Source organism: Pseudonaja textilis, chromosome 1 (genome assembly GCF_049901715.1).
Source record: "Pseudonaja textilis isolate UNSWEBS1 chromosome 1, rPseTex1.2, whole genome shotgun sequence".
Classification (NCBI taxonomy): Eukaryota; Metazoa; Chordata; class Lepidosauria; order Squamata; family Elapidae; genus Pseudonaja; species Pseudonaja textilis.
The window spans coordinates 153,304,934-153,327,968 of record NC_141990.1 but is presented as its reverse complement, the minus strand read 5'-3'; the positions used below and the strand labels follow the sequence as shown (position 1 = coordinate 153,327,968).

Sequence of the window (23,035 nt, the reverse complement as noted above, 5' to 3'; positions counted from 1 at the left end):
TTGGAGAGTAGGTTGTTTGTCTCTAAGTGGAGGATAATGGATTGGTTAATAATTGATTCCATGACTTTACAGGTGACGCAGCATAAGGAGATTGGTCTGTATTTTTCAACTAGGCTGGGGTCTCCCTTTTTGAAGATGGGGATGACCGTGGCTTGTGACCATAGGTTAGGCAAGGAGCTGGTCCTGAAAGATTTTTCAAAGATTATGCTTAGAGGTTTGGCTATGGCAGTGGATAGCTTTTTTAAGAAGTAGGCACATATTCCATCCGGTCCAATAAATAGAGATGGTTTTAGATTGCGTAGTGCTTTTTCAACATTGTCTTCTGTAAAATCGATATGTATTAGATCATTGTAGTTATCTGTGGTTTGGCTAGGAAATACTGGGCATGATCCATTATATACTGAGCCGAAGAATGTGTTAAAGATGTTGGCTTTAATGGTGTCGTCGTTGCGGTCTGTACCATTAGGTCCTATCAAGGGTGGGATGGAGCTTGAGTCTTTTAGTTTGTCGTTTACAAAATTGTAAAACGTGCGGGTGGAATTGGTGCATAGATTTTCCTCTTGTTTAATGTGATAATTGGTGCATTCAGTCTTTATCTGGTGGCATAAATTTTTTGTATCGGCTTTTGAAATTTTTTTGATTCTGTGAGCAACTCAATCTTGCCTGCCTGCTTTGCCTGCTTTTGGGTAAAAGTTGCTCTCTTTTTAAATAAAAAAATCAATATGTACATACATGGTGTATTGTGAGTTAAATTTATGAGTTTGGTTGCTAGCAAATTTTGAGTTTGCTTGAAAGCAAATTTTATGTGACAGATTGAGCTAGCCAATGGCAAATAGATTTCTGAATGAATCTGTGATTCTGTGAGCAACTCAATCTGCCTGTCTGCTTTGCCTGATTTGGGGTAAAAGTTGGTCTTTTTTTATAAAAAAATCCAATATTTATATAAATATTTATAATATTTACATATAAGCCATACCCAGTCAGTCACATGACCAAGCCACACCCACAAATTAGGCCACACCCATAGAACCGGTTAGTGGTCCCTGGGATCTAAAATTATGTGTTTGGTGGTCCCTGAGGTCCAAAAGGTTGGTGAGCCCTGATCTAGAAGAGTCAAGAGAAGCAAATAGAACTTTTTTTTTTTTTGCTGTAATGACTGTTTCACCCGTCTAAATAAACATTTCAGCCAGGAATCTACCATTAGATCTTTTTTCATAAAGTGAAAACGTTTTTTAGATCAGCCTTTCAATTTAAAAAAATATATGTTAATTTAGTCTATTCCTTGTGAGACTGATCTCACTCCCAAAAGGAGGTGGGGAATCTTAATTTGTGTCGAAACAGGCAGCGGAATCCAGAGAGATTCAAACGATGAACGCAGTGTTGTGCCAATGTGATGCAAGTGATCTCACATAAACGAAAGAAATAAAGCTTGCATTGCAGCAGAGCTATGTTGCTTTTGCCATTTGGACAAAATTGCTGCCGGCTGCTGCTACCTCTAGTCACATATCTCCAAACTCTACTTACAACCATGTGAAGTAAACTGAATGTATTTCAGTTTTATCAGTTTGTTGTGTTAACTGGCCAGGAAGATGAAGTCAGCAGATGTATAACCAGAAGGTTCGGAGGGAGGATTGAGACTTCTAACCCTTTCTTTGGATAAGAGCTGCTGCTATGACTTCAATAATATCCGAACAAATGTTGGATTTTTCTGAGGCAACAAAAACATCAGAATATCTATTGCTGGTAGACATTGCTTATGAACTCTTTTGACAGATTGGACAAGCCTAGGTTTTAAGTACTATGTACACTTAAGTCCAAAAAGAAAGAAGATAGTGATATTCATTTTCCTACTCCTTGGATGGGCTAAGATATGAATTTGAACTCAGAAGTACTTTTCTATTTCTTCTTCTGTAATACAAAAATATACAGCCTACCTTTTCTGGAATGCATATTTAATGAAAAGTGAATCTACTGTCTCCCCTCCCCCCCTGCCCCAAGTATATTTTCGTTAATAGCCATTTATAATCCATCCCAGAACAATTTAAATAATAATATAACATAAAGCAGGAATGTAAAACACATTGGATCCAAAGTCAAGAAGATGCTTTAGAGTTGATAGAGGCAGACTATCGACACATCCTTAAATCATCCTTAGTGTTTTCCTGGAAATCTGCAGCTACCATGTCAGTTCAGGAAAAGATGCATAGTTTTTAATAGGGGTGGCAATTAGTGTGATATATGAACCTCTAACCATGCAAAGCATCTTTCCACTGCATATTATTCCTGTTAATTTAAGTATTCCTAGTCATTTTGAAATTGCTAATAAATGATTAAAATAAATTAAGTTGAATATTCTTTGCTTGTGGTCAATTTAGGAATTATCCATAAACTGTGGATACTGAAACTTGTCAAAAATAAAGCTTCCCTCACCCACCAAATATACCCACATTTGCCAGCAGTATGACATTACTCAGAAAAAATCCCTATTTTTTAAAGACAACGTTCCCATTTCATGCAGATGCTGCAAGACAGAAATGAGCAAATTGCAAATTGACATGCATATTTTTTCATGCTTATTAATGGAAGACTGTTCAGCTTATAAATGGAAGACTGTTTTATTTATCTGCCTATCAAATGGAGGTATCCCTAGCTCCTGTTTTACCCCTACTCTGTTTTATTTGCAAGATTTTTAAAATGTATAAATAGCCTATTCTGGCCAGTGCCTCTTGCTCAAACCAGTGAAGTCACAGGCACGTGTAATCCAAAATCCATCTGTGAGGGAAGGCTAATATTAGACAGGTGATCCCAATGCCAACTATGTTTTCATAGAAACTGTTTTCTTCCTGGGCAATGGGTTTACCTAAAAAATCTAAGTTGCAAACATCTCAAATGATCACTTAGTGGCAGTAATAAGATTCAGATATCCTTGACTCTGCCCCTATCTAGCGGCCACCTTTGATTTGTAGGCCAGTTTTGTCAGCTTTAATGTCAGTATCAGGCATAGGTATACAACTTTTTCTCCAAAGTACAAGTAGTCCTAGGGTTATGATGGTAATAAGAACTGGAATTAGAGACTGCAATCCTGGCAGTTCCAGTTGCTGTTGTTAAGTGAGGATCTTTCGTGACTGCAACTTTCCAACAGGCAAAGTCAATTTGACAGGGATGTTACCAAGTGCCCAAATTGCAATCACAAGCATGCTGCAGTGGCTGGATCTTCGAGGGCCATCTTTCAGTATCACTTGTTCAGTAGTCACTAATCTTTTGCACTGAAACTGTTGCCTTTGTTTTTTTTGGTTTTTAAAGATGATGTGGTTAAATTTTGAAGTGCAGCTTTTAAGTTTAGAAACACCTGTAGTTGCTTCCCCCCACCCACCTTAGACAAGACAAGGTTTCCAGATCTGGACAAAACAAGATGGCAGCTAAGAGATGTTTCATTTTTTTAAAAAAAAAATCCTGATTCTTTCTTACCATTTAGTTGTTCAAATTTTGGCAGCCCATATAAGGATTGGATAAAAATGTAATAAATAAATAAAGTAACATAATTAGCAAATGGAAGTGGTCATTCGTATAGGCTTAAGTAAAGGTGGAAGGTGTCCCTTCAAGTCAGCTTTTGATACCTGGAGATTGCTTGGATACCTGGAGATTGCTTGCTCTCTGGAGTTTTCCTGGCTGTTTTTCCCGAAGTACTTGCCATGCCTCTTTTCTAGGGCTGAGAGGAACTGGCCCAAGGTTGCCCAGCTGGCCTTAGCCCTAAGGCGGCACTAGTACTCCCGTCTACCGGTTTCTAGCCTGGTGCCTTCACCTTTACATCAAACTGCTAAAAACTTAAATCCACATAGTAGGAAGCCTGCTTTCCTAGTAGAAGTGGGCAGAGGCAAGCATGACTTTGGTTTGCTTTGCCCTTCAAACTTCAAAAAACGAGGATGGAGAGAAGATCAAACTTTTTTTTTCCTCCCGGGACCTCGCCAGCTTTATCTTGTCCATCTACAATTCTCTTAAGATCTCTCTATATCTCCTGCTGGACTTTGTAACGTTCACACGTTAAACCCAACCGTAACGATAGTTCGGATACATTTTAGGATTCCCAGGCACCGCCCTCTTCGCCAGAGATCCGAGCAGCCCCCGGAACGCATGCAGATGTCAGAACTGCAACAGCTGCAGTAGAGAGACCAAGTTGCACGCGAGGCGGGCCCCGTCGTAGACTGCAGGTCCGAAGACTCTCTCCTCCACCGCTCAAACTAAGGGAATTCTGCCCTCGCCAAACATGGCCGCCTATGCACCAATTGACCTCCCTCTTCCCGCAGACTTCAAAATGGCCATCCCGCTCCGCCAGGGAATCAAGCGTGCCCACATTTGATATGGCGGACCTCGCTTCCTTTGGTAAATAGACCAGAGCATAGGGAAAGTTAAAGAGAAGCTTGGCTTCTGATGCTTTCCGGATCCAACACCACAGAAGCTGGTTTCTTTCCCGGAAAGCTCGGGATTTATAGAACTTTACAGATCTCTTCATCATGGGACCACTAGATCCCCCCAAAATTACGGCAAAGTAAGTGGACGACGCGCGTTGGAGACGTCCGCAGTCCACCTCCAACGGTTCCTAACCGGTACGTATTCCAACGGATGCGGGGGGGGGAGAAGCTTCCCCTCTCCCCGCCCCCACCGCTGACGGACGTGACGTTGACACAGGATGTGGCGCGGGGGAGGGACACGCAGAGCTAGGGGAGCCGTTTAGCCGCGCGGCATGCCGGGAAGCGGCGAACTAAGTGGGCGGCGAGGGGAGGTGGGTCAGTCCAAGGCGTTTCCTGGGCTCTGGGGCGGGAGGGGGAAGTTCGAGAGAGATTCACCTTAATGGCGGTTACCGCGGGAGGCCTGGAGTCACCCTCCCAGCCCCGTGTGGCCCGGCCATGCCCGGCCCAGCTGCCCCTGCAGGAGCCCAAAGGTAAGAAACGCGGCGGATTGCCGCCGTTGGCTAAAAATGTGAGGCTCTCAGCCGGACGGCCAGCCGGGACCCTTCGCCTCGGCTGCCTGCTGCCTCCCATGGACCGGAGCGTGGAAGGGAAGGGAAGCCGCCACCTGTACGCCAGCCTCCCTCTTCGCTCCGACATGGAAATGCACCCCTCGGGTCTGAAAAAGGGGGACTCGTTTCCCATCCCAGCCCCCCGGTTTCGGGTGGCGGAGTGCGAGCCAAGCGGCCCCTTTCCTGCCCGGCTGGGGAGCGTGTTGCGGCGAGTAAAGGTGTCTTTGGAAAAGTCCAAAGTGGGAAAGGAACCGTGATGTATCCCGGCGTTTCCTTTTCCCCTCAATTATTAGACGAGCGTATTTCCTCCCTTTGAAAGTTGGAAGAAAACAACCAGGGAAGGGATGGAGGAATGGGGTTGTGTCGTCGTCATGACGGTACGCTTCTTGGCCTGGTTTGGGCACTCAGAGGTGTTGGGTTTCTTCTGGAGTGGTTCCCAAGCTTGTCTCTTGTCTTTGTTCTCCTAAGGCAAGTAAGTAGCCGGTGGTGCATCGCTGGCCGGTAAAGTACCGGGGTTTCTTCATCTCTCCTTTTCTCCGTCTCCGGCTGTTTTCATCCTTCCATAAGTGAAGACGGATCAAGCAGTGGGGATTTTATGCTCATTGGCACTGTGCCATATCAGTGTTTTTGGTTTTGGTTTTAATTGCGGGAGATTGTGGCACAAATTAGGTGGCTGGAATTGCTTCCCACCTACTTACCCAGAGTGTTTGTTTTTTTAACCCTTAAAATGAGTGTATTAGGGAATGCCAATCTAAACGATAGTATTATTATAAACAGCAGAGTCAAGATTCTCATTCTCATCATCAGAAAAGTGCCGAAAGATAACACTTCGTTTTGAAAGCCAAAAAAAAAAAAAAGGAGTTAACAGCTGTTTAATGCCACAGCAACATTGTGGAAGTTGGCACTTGTCAAGTCTTATTTTTGACATTACCTTAAAGGTTAAAAAGTTGGTTTCAATTAACAATTCTTATAAAAAATATTGAACTACTCCCCCTCCAATCTTTTGTTTCATTGGAATTGATGAGCCTAACTTCAGACCTGGCTAAGGTTCTCTTACCTCTCCCCTGTTCTAGCAGCATGTCAAGAATAAGAAAAATTCAAGAGATTTGCTGCTTTTCTCAAAATACTCCAGTGTTATTTCTATTCTACTTCTTTGTGATATCAGAGGAGTACTTCCTGCAACTGGAAGAGAGATGCTAAGTCAGTTATCTCTCTTCAAGACTTTTTCCCTTATAGAAGGAGGGGAAAAAAGCTAACATTTGTGGATTCTCTTCCAGTCATCAAATCTTTTTATGACTTTTTTACTGACTTAAAAAAAAACACAGAATTTATTTCTCTATATTTGGCTATGTAACCCCTCCTTTTTAAAGCACATTTTCATATGAAGAAGGGTATGCCAAAATTCCGGAACTGCCATGTTGTAAAAATTCATATATGATCTTACTCTAAAAGAGCAGGAATTTATACTTTTTGTTTTGATGTTTCATGCACTTGTAAGCAAGAGAGAATGCAGCAACACAGGTAGTAATGGGGATGTTTTAAATGCCCATGTGTCATCAGTGCTGTGTGAATTGCCTTAATAGCCACATGACTTCAAATACTGATTGTCACTTATAAAGTCCTTCATGGAAGAGGACTTCATTATTTGAGAAACCATGTTTCTTCAGTGGTTTCTGCCCGTCAAATAACATTGGGAAGAGTAGGAGTGCTCCAGTCCCTTTCATTAGTCATCTAATAGGACCCTGGAAGCACACTTTCTCTCTTGTGTAGTCATCTGGAACAGCATGCCCCCAGAGACTTGCACGTCTCTCACTGTACAGGGGTTACCTATGTCTTTGACAGTGGGATTTTCTCCCATTTGGGGTTAGGTTATTTATTGAGCCCAGCGTCATTTTCTTTTGTTTTACATTAAGTGGTTTTGTCTAGATGTGCATATTTTCTTTTTTGTCTTCTTTTAATTATGTAGGCCACCTGGAATTACCTGGGAATCAGATGTCCTTCAAATCAAATAAATAAATAAAGTTGTAACAACAGTCCTGTGGCAAAATTAAATTTTGGGTTGAATCATACTAATTATAACTAGTAGACCCACTGAAATTAATGGGTTATATTGTACTTAGATTTGTTAAGGGGACTTACATTTCAGTGGTGTAAATATGTCTAAGCTGAAATCAGTCCCTGTTGATCTACATTAAATATAATAAACACATCTTTGCTATAAAACCAGCTAAAGGTGTGGTAAATAACTTCCGTTTCAGTTATGAAAAGTTGCAGGACAGATACATTCTATGAATGCTTTAGTGTTTAAGGCAAGGAAAATTCCCAAATGTTTGTCATGACATTAAATACCAAGAGTTACATCTATTTGTGTAACTCTTCTCTAGATATCTTGGTTTTCCTATTAACTGCCTATTATTTTTTTATTGCTAATTAGTACAGCTACAGACTCTGCCCTGACTTCAAAGGCATATTTTTAAACTTACTTTAAGTAGGCTTTTTTCTTCTTCTGTCAATCGTGTTTAATTCTTGGGGACTGCCTGAACAAGTCCTTGCAGTTTTCTTGGCAAGGGTGTTCAGAAGTGATTTGCTATTGCCTCCTTTCTAGGACTGCAAATGACTGGCCCAAGGTCACCCAGTTGGCTTATGGTAGGATTAGAACACGCAGACTCCCAGTATCTAAGCCTGATGCTTTAACCACTACACCAAATTGGCTCTCAAAAGTAGGATATCTTTCTCTAACTTGCTGTGTCTCAAAGTCCTTCATGAAACTTTACCTCCAATATGCCATTTGGGTGCTTGATGCCCTAAAACAGTATAGTATAGAAGCTTTTTCTGTTTGTTCAAAACAGTGGGACAAGTAAAGGCATTGGGGAAGACAGGGAAATACTGAATTGAGGAACCATCATATCCATCCTCAAAGTACAGGTAGTCCTTTGATTTAAGACCACAATTCATTATCCACGGTTAATACTACCCTAAATTGCTGAACAAGCTTTCAGTTCTGAATTTGAATAGGTATTGAAATTGAATATTAATATGGATGAGAAAAGCCATCGGTTCTCAACTACTTTCTTGTTATATTATGAAATAAATATATCTGGTTGTAAGTTTTTCTCCAATCTCAGCAGGTATGTGTAAATTGCTGCTATTTAGAAGAAAGATGAGCTAAGTTAAGCAGTAGTTCACTGTTAGTTGTACAATATCATCTATTTTCATGTATTCATAAATTCTCATGGAATATATGTGGTTAAAATTCTGTAGAATATTGCACTCTGAATAGAAACATTAATGCACTAAATATGATGGCCACTAAAGATAGTGTATGTCCGGAATGGATGTTTTTATTATAATCAAATGAAATATATCAATCTTTATACGATTGCAACAGTGTTTCTAAGAGGAACCTTAGCTATAATCAAATAATATTGTAGATCGGGGGTCCCCAACTCCAGGTCGCAGCCTGATACCGGGCCGTGGCCTGTTCAGAACCAGGCCATGCGAGTGGCAAGTGAGCACATGAACACGCACAAAGTTCCCCATGCACAAGTGGTGGCCGTTTGTGCAAATGTGCAAAGCTCCCTTTGTGCAAATGGTGGGTGCTATCACGCACCTGCCTATCACTCACAGGGAACTATCCCCTCTCCCCCTGCTGAGCTGCCAAACGAGAAAGGTTGGGGACCACTGTTGTAGATGATCTAAACTTAAGTTGGCTAAGCTAACTACAGAAGGACTTGACTTAGTTTTAGTATGAATTATCATTTAAGAGAGCATCATTTACCACTACTAGCTAACCACCTCTCAGACTTCCATTCTTTTTCATTGTCAACAAGTGGCAATTAGAGAATATGCTGGTTACCATCCACACTCAGGGCTCAAGCATCCAAATAAGATTAACATATATAGGTCAAGCAAACCCATGCTTGATTTTGTGTTATAAGCTATTTAACTAATACAAATGGAAAAAAGTGGCAGCAAAAAAGGCAAGAAAAAAATTAAAGAAAAATAGAAACAAAATAAGAAAAATACAAAGTGGCTTCCAATATTTTTCACAACAGATATAAGCACAATTGTATTTTAGCCTTTCTCTTTAAAGCAGAGGTGTCAAACTGGAGGACCGCAGGCCAGGTGTATCACACGCAGGCCATGCCCACCTTGGCTCTGCAAAGGCAAAAAACTCACGTGACAAGATCGAGTTTGACACCCATGTTCTAAAGCAGGCTTGTCCAACCCACAGGCCCAGGTCACCTCGTAATGCGGCCCAGTGCCCACCCCAACCTTCGTGCCAGAGCCAGCGAGGAGGAGGAGGAGAGGCAGGCACGAGGCGGGGCGAGGCGAGCGCCAGGCCAAGCAGCAACAGAAAAGGTGGGCGCCGTCAGAGCGCCACCTCCTGCTGTTGCCACCACCGCCGCCGCTTCTGCCCCCGCTGCCACTTCTGCCCCCGCCGTCGCTGCTGCTTCTGCCCCCGCCACCGCTGCCGCTTCTGCCCCCGCCACTGCTGCTGCTTCTGTCCCCGCCGCCACTGCCCCTGCTGTCGCTTCTGCCCCTGCCACTGCTGCTGCTTCTGCCCCCGCCGCCGCTTCTGCCCCGCCGTTGCCGCTTCTACCCCCGCCGCTGCTTCTGCCCCCACCCCCGCTGCCCCTGCCATCGCTTCTGCCCCTGCCACCACCGCTGCTTCTTCCCCTGCCACCGCTGCTGCTTCTGCCCCCGCCGCCGCTTCTGCCCCCGCTGCCACTTCTGCCCCCGCCATCGCTGCCGCTTCTGCCCCCGCCGCCGCTTCTTCCCCCGCCACCGCTGCTGCTTCTGCCCCTGCCACCGCTTTTGGCCCCGCCGCTGCTGCTGCTTCTGCCTGGCAGTCCTGCCTCATCCAGCCGGGCCATTTGCAGGAGAGGTAGGCGCAAGGCGGGTGAGCTTTCTCCCCCCCTCCGCAAAATTTGGCCGGAAAATAAACCGTGATAAAAAACCGTGATAAAAAATAAATAATTTTTAATAAATAATTAATAATAAATAATAAAAACATCTCACTAACTTCATTTCCGAATAAATTTAATATGTTAACTATGTTTTCTATGGTTTTTTTGGATGATCAGGTATCGTTACTTTTATTTTATTTTATGTGCGGCCCAAACCAAATTTTCATCTTCTAATGTGGCCCAGGGAAGGTGAAAGGTTGGACACCCCTGCTCTAAAGTGACATAATGATAGTAGCACTTAGACTTATATACCTCTCCATAGTGCTTTACAACACTTTCTGAGCCGTTTACAAATATAAGTATATTGCCCCCAACAATCTGGATCCTCATTTTACTGACCTCAGAAGGATGGAAGTCTGAGTCAACTTTGATTGAACTCCTGGCAGTGGGCAGAGTTTACCTGCAATACTGTATCCTAACCATTGTACCACCACAGCTCTTTCTCTTTAATCTGTCCAATCATCAAAGCTGTAAATCATAACTCTTTTTTCATTTTATATAAAAATTCTATAAGAGGGTTCCAGTCCATAATAAATGTAGATACTGTAGATACTGTAATATCTTTTTTTTCTAATCAGGAAACTATCTTGTCAAGATGTATCAATTTTACTAACAATTCCTCTATAGTAGGTAGCTTGAATTGTTTCCATCATTATGCATACAAGAATCTCACTACAGTAATCATATATTGAAATCGTCCTCCATGGCTTTTATCTAGCTGTTTACCCATTAGTTCTAAAAAGGAATTGCTCTGACTTCAAATGAATATTCATCTTTAAAATCCTCTGTATGCTTGTGATGCAATCAAATAATGGAATGGTAAGTCTAATCACATAGAAGTTTGTGATTCTGCCAGTGGGTAAACTGAATTACCAGAAAGTGCCAAGTATAGAGCATCTTCTGATTGGCTCTGATAAGAAACATTTTATTTGGTGAACTTTGAAGTTTTTACGTATTATAAAATATAAGGAATTTTTTCAAATATAGTGGTGTAAATTGTTAGTATTTAACACCTAGTCTGTTTCAATGAATTTCTGTCTTCTTACAGGTGCAAATTAATTTTTATAAAGAACTAAATAATGGAACCAGACATCGTTCGAATGTATTCTTCATCCCCTCCCCCATTAGATAATGCACCAGATGAAGAGGAGGAGGAAGAGGAGGAGGAAGAAGAGGAAGAGTTTGGTGATTTTGGTGGCTTTTCTGACGTTGGGAATACAAGCGTAAGCTTTGATTTTGCATCAGAGTACTCCAGTTCAAAAGAAGAACATAAGTCTTCATTTAACTCTGATTACTCAGGAAGGGTAGATAGTGTTATAACTTTTACCACAATAAGATATAGTAACAATAAGGACAGCATTGCAGAACTTCCTACTTCTATAAAAGAACTTCCTGATAGTACTAAAGAAAAATGTGAGTGTAGAAACTTGGGTACATCATTTGAAGATGTCATTCCAGTAGAAGTAAAAAGAGCTGGAAAACTGGAACCATCATATCCTGAAATCATTAGGACTGATCTAAAAGTTCCAAATGATCAGCAAATAGACAGCTGTAATGGCGAGAGGCTACCATGCCCAGAAGTTCTAACAAATGGATTTTCAGAACCAGATACAGCAAACTCTCAGGGAGTGGACAATATCGATGACCCAAAGGGATTAAAAACAATTAGCACTCATAGTACTGAATTAAATTTGGATTCTATACCCAGCACACAAGAGAATTTTGCCACATTCTCACATAAACAAACAACCCAGGTAGAAGAAACAAAAAATAAAATATGCAAATATTTTAGCAAAAAAAAAGTATTAAATGCACAGGAAAATTATGTAAATAGAATTGGAGAGGCAGAATCTATGAAGGAAGCTATTTTGGACGAAAGCTGTGAATGTGAAGGGGAAACTTTCACTGAAGGTGAACACATCTGCATTTCAAAAACTAACTTAATAAATAATGTGAAGGCTGAAAAAGACTGCACCGAATTGGAATCCAATGACACTGTCACTTCTGTACAAACAAATGTGAATTCAATAGGCACAATTAAAAATGCTGAAAAAATGGGGGAGTACAGCACCGGAAACACCAGAGATGCTGCAAAAACAGCAGACCTCAGCCTAAGTAGGCTTGAAAGTCTTAGCAGACTTTCTAGTGGCAAGAAGGGAAATGCTAAAGTTTCTGAAATAGTAAAAAATGGTGAAAGTGACCCTGGGCATGCATCATGTAATGATGTTAGTGAAGATGATTTTGGTGATTTTAGTATTGTCAGTAATGGATCTCTTGCTTTCGAGGATAGTGTTCAAATTTCTGCAAGCCAAGAATCCCCTTTTGAAAACCTCAGTAATGAATGTAGTGAATTCACAGCTAGTAGTCTTCATCAGCAGTCAACAAAGATGGCTCCTGGTCAACCAAATGAGATTTCAAGTATTCTGTTGGAAGAACATCCAATGGTTGCTTCTGATTTTAGCAAAAAGATACAACCTTCCGTAGAATTGGAAAATGGGGAAGATAATGAGTTTGGAGATTTTGATTCAGGGTCAAAAAGATTTCCAGACTCTGATGAATTTTCAGATTTTAGTTCAGCTGGTTGTAACCAAGCTGCAGAGTGGAATGCTTTTGAAACTGAACAAGAAGAAAGCTGCTTGTGGGCTACTTTTGAAGATGAACAAACAGTAGAATCTCATCCTAGAGAAGATGTGTGGCTATCCCATACAGTTGGCACAACTCCTAGTGCAGAAGATTTGGTTAATCCAGCTGGCAGTGAGCAGTTGCAAGAATTACAAGTTTCAGCTCAGGTAACTATATTTGTTTTTTGTTTTCCCTTCTTTAGTTGGTAAGAATATTTTTCTTTCTACAATAGAAAAAGCATATGTTGTTGGTTTGAATATCCTATACTAAGTATGTTTGGGACTAGATGCAAGATTGCCAGGTTTGCTTTGTGGACATGACACTGCAGGAAATGCCATTATAGCCACATAGCCTTTGTGCTATATTAAATGCTATTAATCTAAATTCCACAAGTAGCTTTGCATTGGTGAAAGGGATGTATGAAGTACAACAGAGGAATAGCTCTCCAAAAGCCATAGTATATGCATAAAATGCATTTGTTTGGATCATTGTTTACATGTAAAATAAGGGGGGGCCTACTAACTGTATCTACAAAGTATATTTGAAATAATATTTATTTAATGTATTTTGGAAAGCACATTTGTTCTGTAACGAAGATGATATATAGCTTTTTTGAATTATTAAAAAATAAATGAATTATTTTAGTACTGTCTGGTAGAATAGAAGGTATGTATACCTCTTGTTCTCCACTTTTTTAATGGAAGAATGTTTGATTTAATATGAATTGAAATTTTAATTAATGTACATTTCAGATATTTGAGAAAATATGTTTATTATTCCTTACCAAAAAGCAACAGTGGATTGTATCAAGGAAGCAAAAGTAATATTCTGTGAACTTTAAAATGCTACCTCATAATATATCCAGTATTTTGATAGAATAAATACACTGGTAGTTTAGACCCGTGTTTCTTAAAGTGTGTTCCTTAAGACATCTGGGAATTCCCCAATACTTTCTCAGAGTTCCACAAAATCAAAATTGTTTGTCAGCATAAGTTGAAAAATAATATTAAAGTGCCATCAAACAAATTGTGAAAAGCTGTAGTGGCAGCAAATGCATCACTTTTAATTTTTCATATAGAAATAACCACAGATATAACCCATACAAACAAAAGCCCTTTTTAGGTCCCCGATGTATGTACTACTAAAACTCTTAATTTTGTCTATGTGTACTTTTAACTGGGCAAACTGACAGAGTGCATCAAAAATACAGAACCCCTTACTATCATGGAATTGAAATTCAGCAAATTTTATAAAAATTTTAATGACATAATTATTGTAAAACATGACATAATACAATATGTCATAAAACCTTTCCTGTGGTCAACTCCTGATGTTTGGCTGTGCTATACCATTCAAAATGGGCTACTTTCAAAGCAGATACATCTTTCAATATTTCCTTGAATTTTTAAGAACTTTTCCAGTACGTGAAAAGCTCTGCTATTTTTGAAAGCATTGAGGAATCTGATAAGGAAACGTTTTCAAATGCTGACCTAACAGGTTATGGGTTCTCTAGTAATTTTTAAAAGTGCGAATTTGTCCTAAGAAAAAAAAGAAAGAAGCACTGGTTTAGATTACATAATACAATTGGATCATAAAAAAAATAGAAATTCAGCAGAGAATAGATAAAAACTTGGATACATTGAACAAGTCTTCATCTTTTAACTTTGTTTAATAGACAGTGATCTTAAGGGAAATATAAACATTGTAAACATCTATATAATATTTCTGCACAAAATGATGTTTATACCGGCAGAAAGTATTCTGTTAGAAGAAATATTGTTAATTCAAATAATGGTTGATCAGATTTGTGGAAAACTATTTTGTTGTTTCATTTTTCTGCTAGAGCAGTTTTTCACATATTAAAGATTATTAAGCCAAATATTTTAATTTTCTGCTCTTTTCTGATAACAAACTTGGCAGCTAATGAAAGGAATGGAATTAAGTTCTTATGTTGCCATGATGTATAAATGCTAGAGGAACTACAGAAGCTAAGCCAACTGAAGCGTTCATTACAAAAGTGGGATGAATGATTTTCTTCTTCAAAAGCTTTCATCCAAAAGTTGAAAAAAAAATCAGTTTTGTCGTCTAACATAGTTATGCATGGCAAAAGATTTTCAACAAAACTTATTACAATCAATGTAAGAATTCATTGGTTGGATTTCCTTGTTTTTAAATAAAAATGTTTTCTTATATAATTTTGTCCAAGTATTTGTTGAATTACTTGAATTGTATATGAATATTAATTAAACAATATAGTGTTAAATTAATGAGATCCTAGATACTTTATTAATGAATAATTATACTTGACTCATCTGAAATCAAATTAGTACTCATGATATTCCTTTTAAAAAGCTTACTTTTGAAAAAGGCAGTGGCAAACATCATAGTGTAAACAAGGAAATTGCATGGCTTTATTTTATTTACTTAAGAACATCTATATAGCCATTCAACTCACTCTCAATGACTACGTGGCTTACAAAGATAAAACTCTCCTAGAATAACAATAAAAAGTGATAGCTGTCCATTTCCATAGCAACAGCAATCAATCAAATAAGAAACTTGTTGGGCTCCATTCCACTCTGAGTTCCCCAGGCTTGTTGGCAAAACCAGGACTTCAGGACCTTGCAAAATAGTCTCAAAATGGGGACCAATCTTGTGGTTTTTAAGGCTACCAAGAGGTCAAGTGGAACGAAGATGGATATACTACCCATCTTGCTCATGCCAGAGATCATCAAAAAGCATTCTGTTTCATGTCTAGTCCTGAATCCTGACTGGAAAGGATCTAGATCAGTGGTAGTCAACCTGGTCCCTACCGCCCACTAGTGGGCGTTCCAGCTTTCATGGTGGCAGTAGGGGTTTTGTCCCCTACTTTATAAATCCCCATTACTGTGGAACTGGTGGGCGGTTAGAGAAAACTTTACTACTAACAGAGATACAAAAGTGGTAGGTATAAAAAGGTTGACTACCCTGATCTAGATGATCCATTTCATCCAGGAACCTCTAGAGCTGTCACTTAAAGATCTTCTCAACAACCTTCCTCAGAAAAGGAAAATTGGAGACAGAAGGAAAATTATCCAATTGGTTCTTGAGAAGAGGCTGCACCACAGCCTCCTTAAAGTGCTAGGGCACCATCTCTTCCCATAGGAAAGCAATAATCCCAGCCAGAATCTACCAGCATGTCACCTCCCAGGAAGCTTTTACAAGCCAGGTAGGGCACGCATCTAAAACACAGGTGCTTGTGCTCATACTCCCTGATCACTTCCTTAGGAGCAATGGGATCAAACCTTTCCCAGATAACCAGACAAGAACTGCCTCAGGTCCTTCCACCAGACCAGCAAACATGCTGGCATTTTACTGGGAATAAATATGAGCACTTTTGTCTTCCAGAAAATGAGCAAATTCCTCAGTGCACCTCTTCAGGTGAATCTCTGTATCGTCCTTCCCTAGGAGGAAGTGATTCACCTTAAAGAGGTCACCGGCCAATTATCTGCAGTCTCAATTAGTGCAGAGAAGTATTTCATGAGGTATGCTTTAATAGCATCTCTTATACATGTTCAATTGAATTTGTCCCTTGTCGTCTTCCAGCAGCACTCTGGACGTCCCTTTATTCATTTCATCCTTCTCAATTCCTCCATCTAACCATGGGAGACAAAGAGGTTTATGAGTTAGGAGAAGTTGCATGGGCGCAATTCTATCCAGAGCCTCAGTCATTTTCCTATTCCATGTAGCAACTAAGGCTTTGGCAGGACTATGTAGCACACCCCAGTTTCTTCTGAAACCCATCAAGGTCCATTAGTTGCTAGGGGTGGACTGACCTAATAGATCCTGCAAGTGGGTGTACATTTCCAGAGAAACTGATCACCACCAGACTGATCAGACCATGACGAAGACCAAAGATAGAGTCACTAATTCCAGGTCACAAAGGCACTGCTCCATAAGAACACCAAATCAGCTATGATTTCTCCATGTAAATGCAAAGAATTTTCTTATTTAATAGTTTATCTTTTCACATTAAAAATGACAATTCTGTGACAATTTTTGAGGGGCTCTAAGGACCATGCCCAAAGCTTTTAGAGGGATACAGTAGTTCATACTTTTAACGTACAAATATGATCATTTTAATTTGAAATGATCATAATTAAAGATACAGTCTACTTTTCAAGCCATGATGAAAGAATAGATTGACATGAATATAACTATTAATCAAAATAATGTGGGCAAAATAAAGGCCTTGCTTTGAGCCCTATGTTCGTCAAGGGTCCTGAAACCCTTGGAAGCAGTCATCTAGGTTCTTTCAAAATGGTTACCAAGTTGTAATTTTGAATATGGAGAATAGAAAATAATTAATTACTTGGCAAATAATCATATTAGCTACATGCTAAAATACCAATTCTAACATTTTTTCTTTTTGTTGAGCATGCCTGTTCTGGATTACTTAGCCCCTGCCTTGACATTTAAAGTCGCTTTAACCCCAAGCTCTGCACCTCAGCCATATAGCATTGTTGCATTTATATTATTCCACAGATTTTACTCAGAAAGTGAGTGTGGTTAAGAAATAGTTGGCAGAGCAGAAGAAGGTGAAGAAGAATTAATGTTGATTCAAACATACTTTTTAAAGAAATCTGCCTCCAGCACTGACCAGCCAAATGCTTTTAAGATGTTTAAAAGCCTCTAAAAGCCTAAGCAGACAGTACAGAATAGCACAGCAGGTATAATTTTGCCATCATTGCCCCAATTTTTCGTAAAATAGAATATAATATCCAGGTCTTGGCTATGTGTTACATACTTAAAATACATGCTGCCCTTATTTATTTTTAATTAGTCATAACCTTTTCAGAAAATTATCCTGACTGTTTCCAAGAGGTTTGTAACTGAAATCCATTGTAAATTTTTGCTGGAGATTTTTAGCTGTGACTGTAGAAGACACTTGGAGGGTCTCTTCCTAAATCACAGGGAAGCTATACATACGATCCCAAGATATTTGTCATTCCTTTAAAATAGGCCAGGCCATGAAATAAACTCAACAAAGACTATTGAAGGTCTATTATTTAAACACATTATATAACAACAAAAGCTTGAAAGACTTGCAGAAAACTCCCCCCCTCCCCCGGTCCGCAGTACCAAATAGAATTGAGGCAGAGCAATTTTGACTCCCCCCCCCCTTCCTATCTTTCAAAACTAAATAGCTCTTCACCTACTATCCATTGCTGAATTCCTTCAAAGCCATCTCCATATTCTATATAATGTTCATCTGTACCTTACAGTTCACATAACAAGTTTTATCCATGAACATATATCTAAAAAATATTGAGAAGATATAATGTCTCAAGGGAGGGTAATCATTGGTTAGCGAATACCATCATTAGCTACACATGTAATTTGCAATGGAAAGGTTGCAGGCCTTAGGATTAGGATTGATCAAGTTGAAAACTCAACTGCAGCTATTCACAAACAAATAGAAATTTCACTTGCTTGGAAAATTCTGGCAACAGGTAGAGTCCCCTCTTAACAATAAAATTGAGACAGGTAACTTTATTGCTAAGTGATGCAGTCGTAAAGCATAACTTCACATTACTGTGTCAACTTATAGATAGCAGTTACGGCAGTTCCATTTTCCATTATTAAGTAAATCCCATGTAGTTGCAGTGGTCCCACAGTCATCATTTGTGATGACCTGTCAGCTTCATTTGTGATGACCTGTCAGCTTCTTCACTGATTTTACTTGTCAAAAGCCAGTAAAGTACATAAATGGTGATCACTTGGCCAGTGGATGCTATGGCCATCATAATTGTGAATTGGTTGCCAAATTCTAAACCTATATCAAGGGATACTGTGACAACCACAGTTGTAAGGAACAGCCATGTACCCTCATTCAGTGCAGTTATAACTTCAAAGAGTCACTGAATGAGGAGTACCAATACAGTCAAATACAGTATGTTTATGAATAACAGAAAACTAGGTAAATTCCTGTTCACATTGCTTATTGGAGGTGTTTCTGCTTGATGTTCTACTGTCTTCTCAGATAATCCTAGGTACTATGTACAGACAGTTATATCTGAAGTCATCATATTATTTTTTTTCCACAATTAAAAAAGATACTTGCATGATTTTCAGCATCAATTTGGTTTTCTTTGTCCTAATACAGGTTGTGCTTCTAAATCGTCTTGAACGAATATTCAAGGCCTGTTTTCCTCCTGTGCTTGTTTCTGAAATGAGAGAGGAAATTCCTCCTTTAAATGTCATGTTAGAAGTGGGCAGAAAACCAGAGAGAACAGTGGAGAACTTGTCAGAAAGGTATGGAATATTTAGTGGCATCAAAAGATGGAGAAGAAGAAATTTACATTTTGGGGAATATTTTCTGAGACAAACTGTCCTGTTGGGCAGAAATAGATAATTTGTATGTGGAGTATTGCTTATACTTACAAAAAAGTATTACATCTAGTGTCTTCTAAGTAGCACCAATCTATTTGGTATGAATCTCATTTTCTCATTCTATGATAAAAGAATAATTGTTCTGTAAATAATCATTGTTATTTCCCTAGAGGTTAAGTGCTTGGGTGGGATCTTAATCAGTACTTTTTTAATATGCCAGTCATTTAAAAATGCAGAAGAAAGCAATTAAATCTGCTGAGTGCCAGTGTTTTTCTTTTTTGCTCTTTCTCTTGACTTATAACATGCTCTGTAGGGAACTACTTGATGTGTGGGCAGAGCTTCAGGATATCCATGATGCTTATGGACTGAGATACCAGTGGGGTGGCTCCCATAGCAACAAAAAGCTTCTCTGCTCTTTGGGAATCGACACAAGAAACATTGTGAGTTTTCAGTTAAGGTAGAAATTCCTCCATTCTTCTGGAATGCAGAATAGTATATAGTTTTAACTCTTGCGAGTAATTTTACATGATACTGTATATTTCATAAGTAAACCTACAAAACTCTTGGTCTTGTTTAAAAAATGGTTCTTGAGACTAATTGAATAAGTTTGCAAATAACTTGGACTAATTAGATGGAAATGTCTTTTGTTTTAGCTCTTCACAGGTAATAAGAAGCAGCCCGTCATAGTTCCCATGTATGCAGCAGGGCTGGTAAGTTCCAACAGCTCAATGTAGTTGCATCTGCATAACAGTCAAAGCCAATGGCCTTTCAGATCAAATGCAGCATAGTCTCCAAGTCATGTATCGGTTATTTAAGTTTTAGGGAAACTAGAGTAGCATTTAATTTAATTTATTAGCACGCTTTATAATATTATATCTTGTGATATTATTGTATTGGGGGAATGGTATCGTTTAATGTAAGATTCTTCCCTACTCATTTCCTCACGTGCGGTGGAGCAGTTCTGATATTGAGGAATTATTAGCTCTATTCTGTGATGATTACTCAGCTCATAGTAGAGCTTTTTGGGTGCATCAGATTTAGACAACAAATCCTGTTGCACTTTTGGATCAGTTATTTTGTGTGTAAGGTATGGAGTAATGTTCTTGGATTCCGTTTGCTCTGGGACACAAGCTTTGTTCCATTTTGTAGGACATTTGTTACAAACGTCTGATAGATACTTGTAGAAAATGTCATATCTGTCATTAGGTTGGTCTTTCCTTATATTTTTTCCATGACTCTTAGATACTTAAGGAAAAATAGGAGCCATAAATAAGCCATTTTGATTGCTTAGGCTCATTCAGCCCCTGTCCTCTGATATTCCAAATCCTTCCATTTTTCCCAAGTTCAGAAAAAAAAATTAGATTGAGATATTGCTTGAATTAAACAAACTCTGAATGCTACAAATTATATTTTGCCTCAAAATGGGAAATCTCAGTCTGAATTGATATTCACTTAGGTTTGGGGAATTGATTACAAATCATTGCAAAACTTGCCTAATTCATATGTGATAAAAAACTATTTAGTAGTAATAATAAGGAAATGATAGAGCTAACCCCAAAGCTATAAAGATATGACAAATCATTTTCTTTGGTAAGCTAAAGCTGCTATGCCATCTTTAGCCAAATCATTTCCAACAGGAGCACTGGTACTTCTAACAATACTGATTATAGATAATACTGATAATAAGAGTTATAGAGCAGCTATATCACATCACATACTACAAACAGTCCAGTTCTTGGACTGTGAGAGGAGCTCTGCAAGAGCTTAGGGATGGACCATTTAGCTCTTGTACACTTCTCCAGTAACAACAATGGTTTAAATTAACACATGAATAAAGCAGTATGGACTAGAAGGTAGATGCTGTTTCTGCATTAATTGGTCATCTGGGAAAACACACTGAGGTCCCTTTCACGTTGAGGGAAAATGTGGGTGAACCACAAAAGGGGTGTGTGTGTCCAGAGTAAAAACATTGGGGATGTGAAGATGGCCACTCTCCATCATTCAGCAGCACACATAAATTACGTTATATTGTAATATAAATACAGCATGTTAATTGAATATATTTATGTAATGAGGTGCAATCAGTTCCTTGAGAAGTAGGATTAAACAAAAAACATTTATTTTCATTACTATGCAATTTTTTAAAAAAGTAAAAAATATTTCTATGATTTCGAATGCAAGAATAAAAATATAACAATGCTAGTCTTCTTTTTCTTTTCAACCAGAAGTAAAGGTTTCTTTATGCTCTATAGTAGATACATTAGACAGACATCATTGTTTAAAAAATATGCTTGGTGTTTGTTTATTTAGTGTTACTAAAATGGTATGTTTTGTGTTCATAACAAAACACAATAAGAGTGTTTTTTATTGTGATAGATTTAGTTGGCCGTATGCTGATTTTGTTTCATTGTATTTATAGGCTTTTATTTTATTTTTCTGTTTCTGTGTGTATATGCTTTTAAAATCTTTTTTAACTATTTCTTTTATAGTTTTTACCTTTTAAAATTACTAATTGTATCCTCTCCTCCTTATTTTTGCCTGTGACCGTAATAAAGATTTGATTGATTGTGTTCATTTCTAGGGTATGTTAGAGCCTACAAAGGAACCCATGAAACCAATTTCTGCCGCAGAGAAAATAGCCTCAATAGGACAGACGTCTGCTATATCACCAGAAATTAATATATGTACACCTGATCAGTTGCAGGTAAAAAAAGGAAGAATAAGAGTGGTTACTGTTCAATCAATACATTCTTAATGACAATATCCAAAATTCTGTCAGTCTGCCTGGGAAATATAAATCTTCATATGCTCAGAGAAACCTGTTGAATTTGTCAGAGCTGGATTCATTAGCACTCATCTGCTGGTGGAACAACTTAACATCTGTGAATGGGAATGAAATATTTCTCTTTTTTAAAAAAAAATTATTATTTTATATCATACATTTCCTTTCTATGTTGAGCAGTGTGCTCTCTAGGTGTCCAAGATATTAACATACAAACATCATCATCATCATGATCATATATATGTAAACAAATATGCAGTAATATATAAACAAATATTACAACATCAATCATAACATATATTATCTTCCATTATAGTGGGCATGAATTATTTCTTGATTGTTCCTCCTATTGAGCATCTACCAATCTATTACTAAAACTTGGGAAACCCTTCAGCAATATTGGATGGATGCAAAGGACCAGTGGTGAGATAAAAGGACAGGCCCATTGGTCAAAGAAACCTCTAACATAATTTAGATGTTGCATATTATATAATTTCAATTTCTAATGTTATCTGAGCTCATGTGTCGCCTCCCAAACTCTTCCCTACATGGATTTTGTTCCCGTGTGTGAGTGAGGCCTGTTTCTGAAGTCTTTCTTCACCAGAGAAAAGAACAATCTCTGTATTAGACTGCAGGAGCCCAGGGGTGGGTTTCTACCAGTTCTGTCCACCTCTGTAGAAACGGTAGCTCTGAAGAGCAGCAGACATAGAACCGGTTCTATGTCTGCTGATGTTTTTGCCACCCACCCGCCCAGGCTCTTACCTGACCTTTATTTCCTGTGTTTTCAACTTCAGCTGCTGTGCAAGGCACAGCTACAGTTTAAAAAGCAGGAAAAAAGGGCTTTTTCAAAGGCTGCTTCTTGGCACGCAGTGCTGCTCAGCTGTCCAGGCACCAGGCTGATGACGATTTACAGGTGCACGCGCAGCGTGCAGGGAAGCACATCGTAAATCACCGAACCTCATAAATCACCAAACCGATTGTTGGATCCCACCCCTACAGGAGCTTATTCTTATCTTAACAGTTGTCTGCTTTTTAACAGTGATAAATAACTGAACAGTTATAGTTATAACAAATAACAGTGGTTTAACAAATAGTTTGGTGCTTGTTCATATTGCTCTTTTCTGTGCTAAAATTGCTAAGCCCTTTTTATAAAAAAACATACAAAGCTTTAATTATGCTTTTCCTATAATATTAACATTTTATTTAAACATATATATCCACTTTTGATTTTGACAAAAGTCACCTTATCAGTGAGAGGAGCAACATATAAAT

At 38.9% G+C, this 23,035-nt stretch overlaps 1 protein-coding gene across 4 annotated transcripts in view; it reads left to right on the top strand.

Annotated features, from left to right (window-relative positions):
* The first annotated feature begins 4,386 nt into the window (after nt 1-4,386).
* AFTPH (aftiphilin) overlaps nt 4,387-23,035 on the top strand; it is a 41,611-nt gene continuing 22,962 nt past the window's right edge. For 2 of the 4 annotated variants that reach the window (XM_026712903.2, XM_026712901.2), the window contains exons 1-6: nt 4,812-4,939; nt 11,036-12,776; nt 18,755-18,903; nt 19,295-19,421; nt 19,635-19,691; nt 21,563-21,685. In XM_026712903.2, coding sequence (XP_026568688.1) covers nt 11,067-12,776; nt 18,755-18,903; nt 19,295-19,421; nt 19,635-19,691; nt 21,563-21,685 — 2,166 coding nt within the window. In that variant the 5' untranslated portion in view covers nt 4,812-4,939; nt 11,036-11,066. Of the gene's footprint in view, nt 4,547-4,811; nt 4,940-11,035; nt 12,777-18,754; nt 18,904-19,294; nt 19,422-19,634; nt 19,692-21,562; nt 21,686-23,035 lie in introns of those variants that run through there. The other 2 variants (XM_026712902.2, XM_087919317.1) reach the window with 2 other exon arrangements.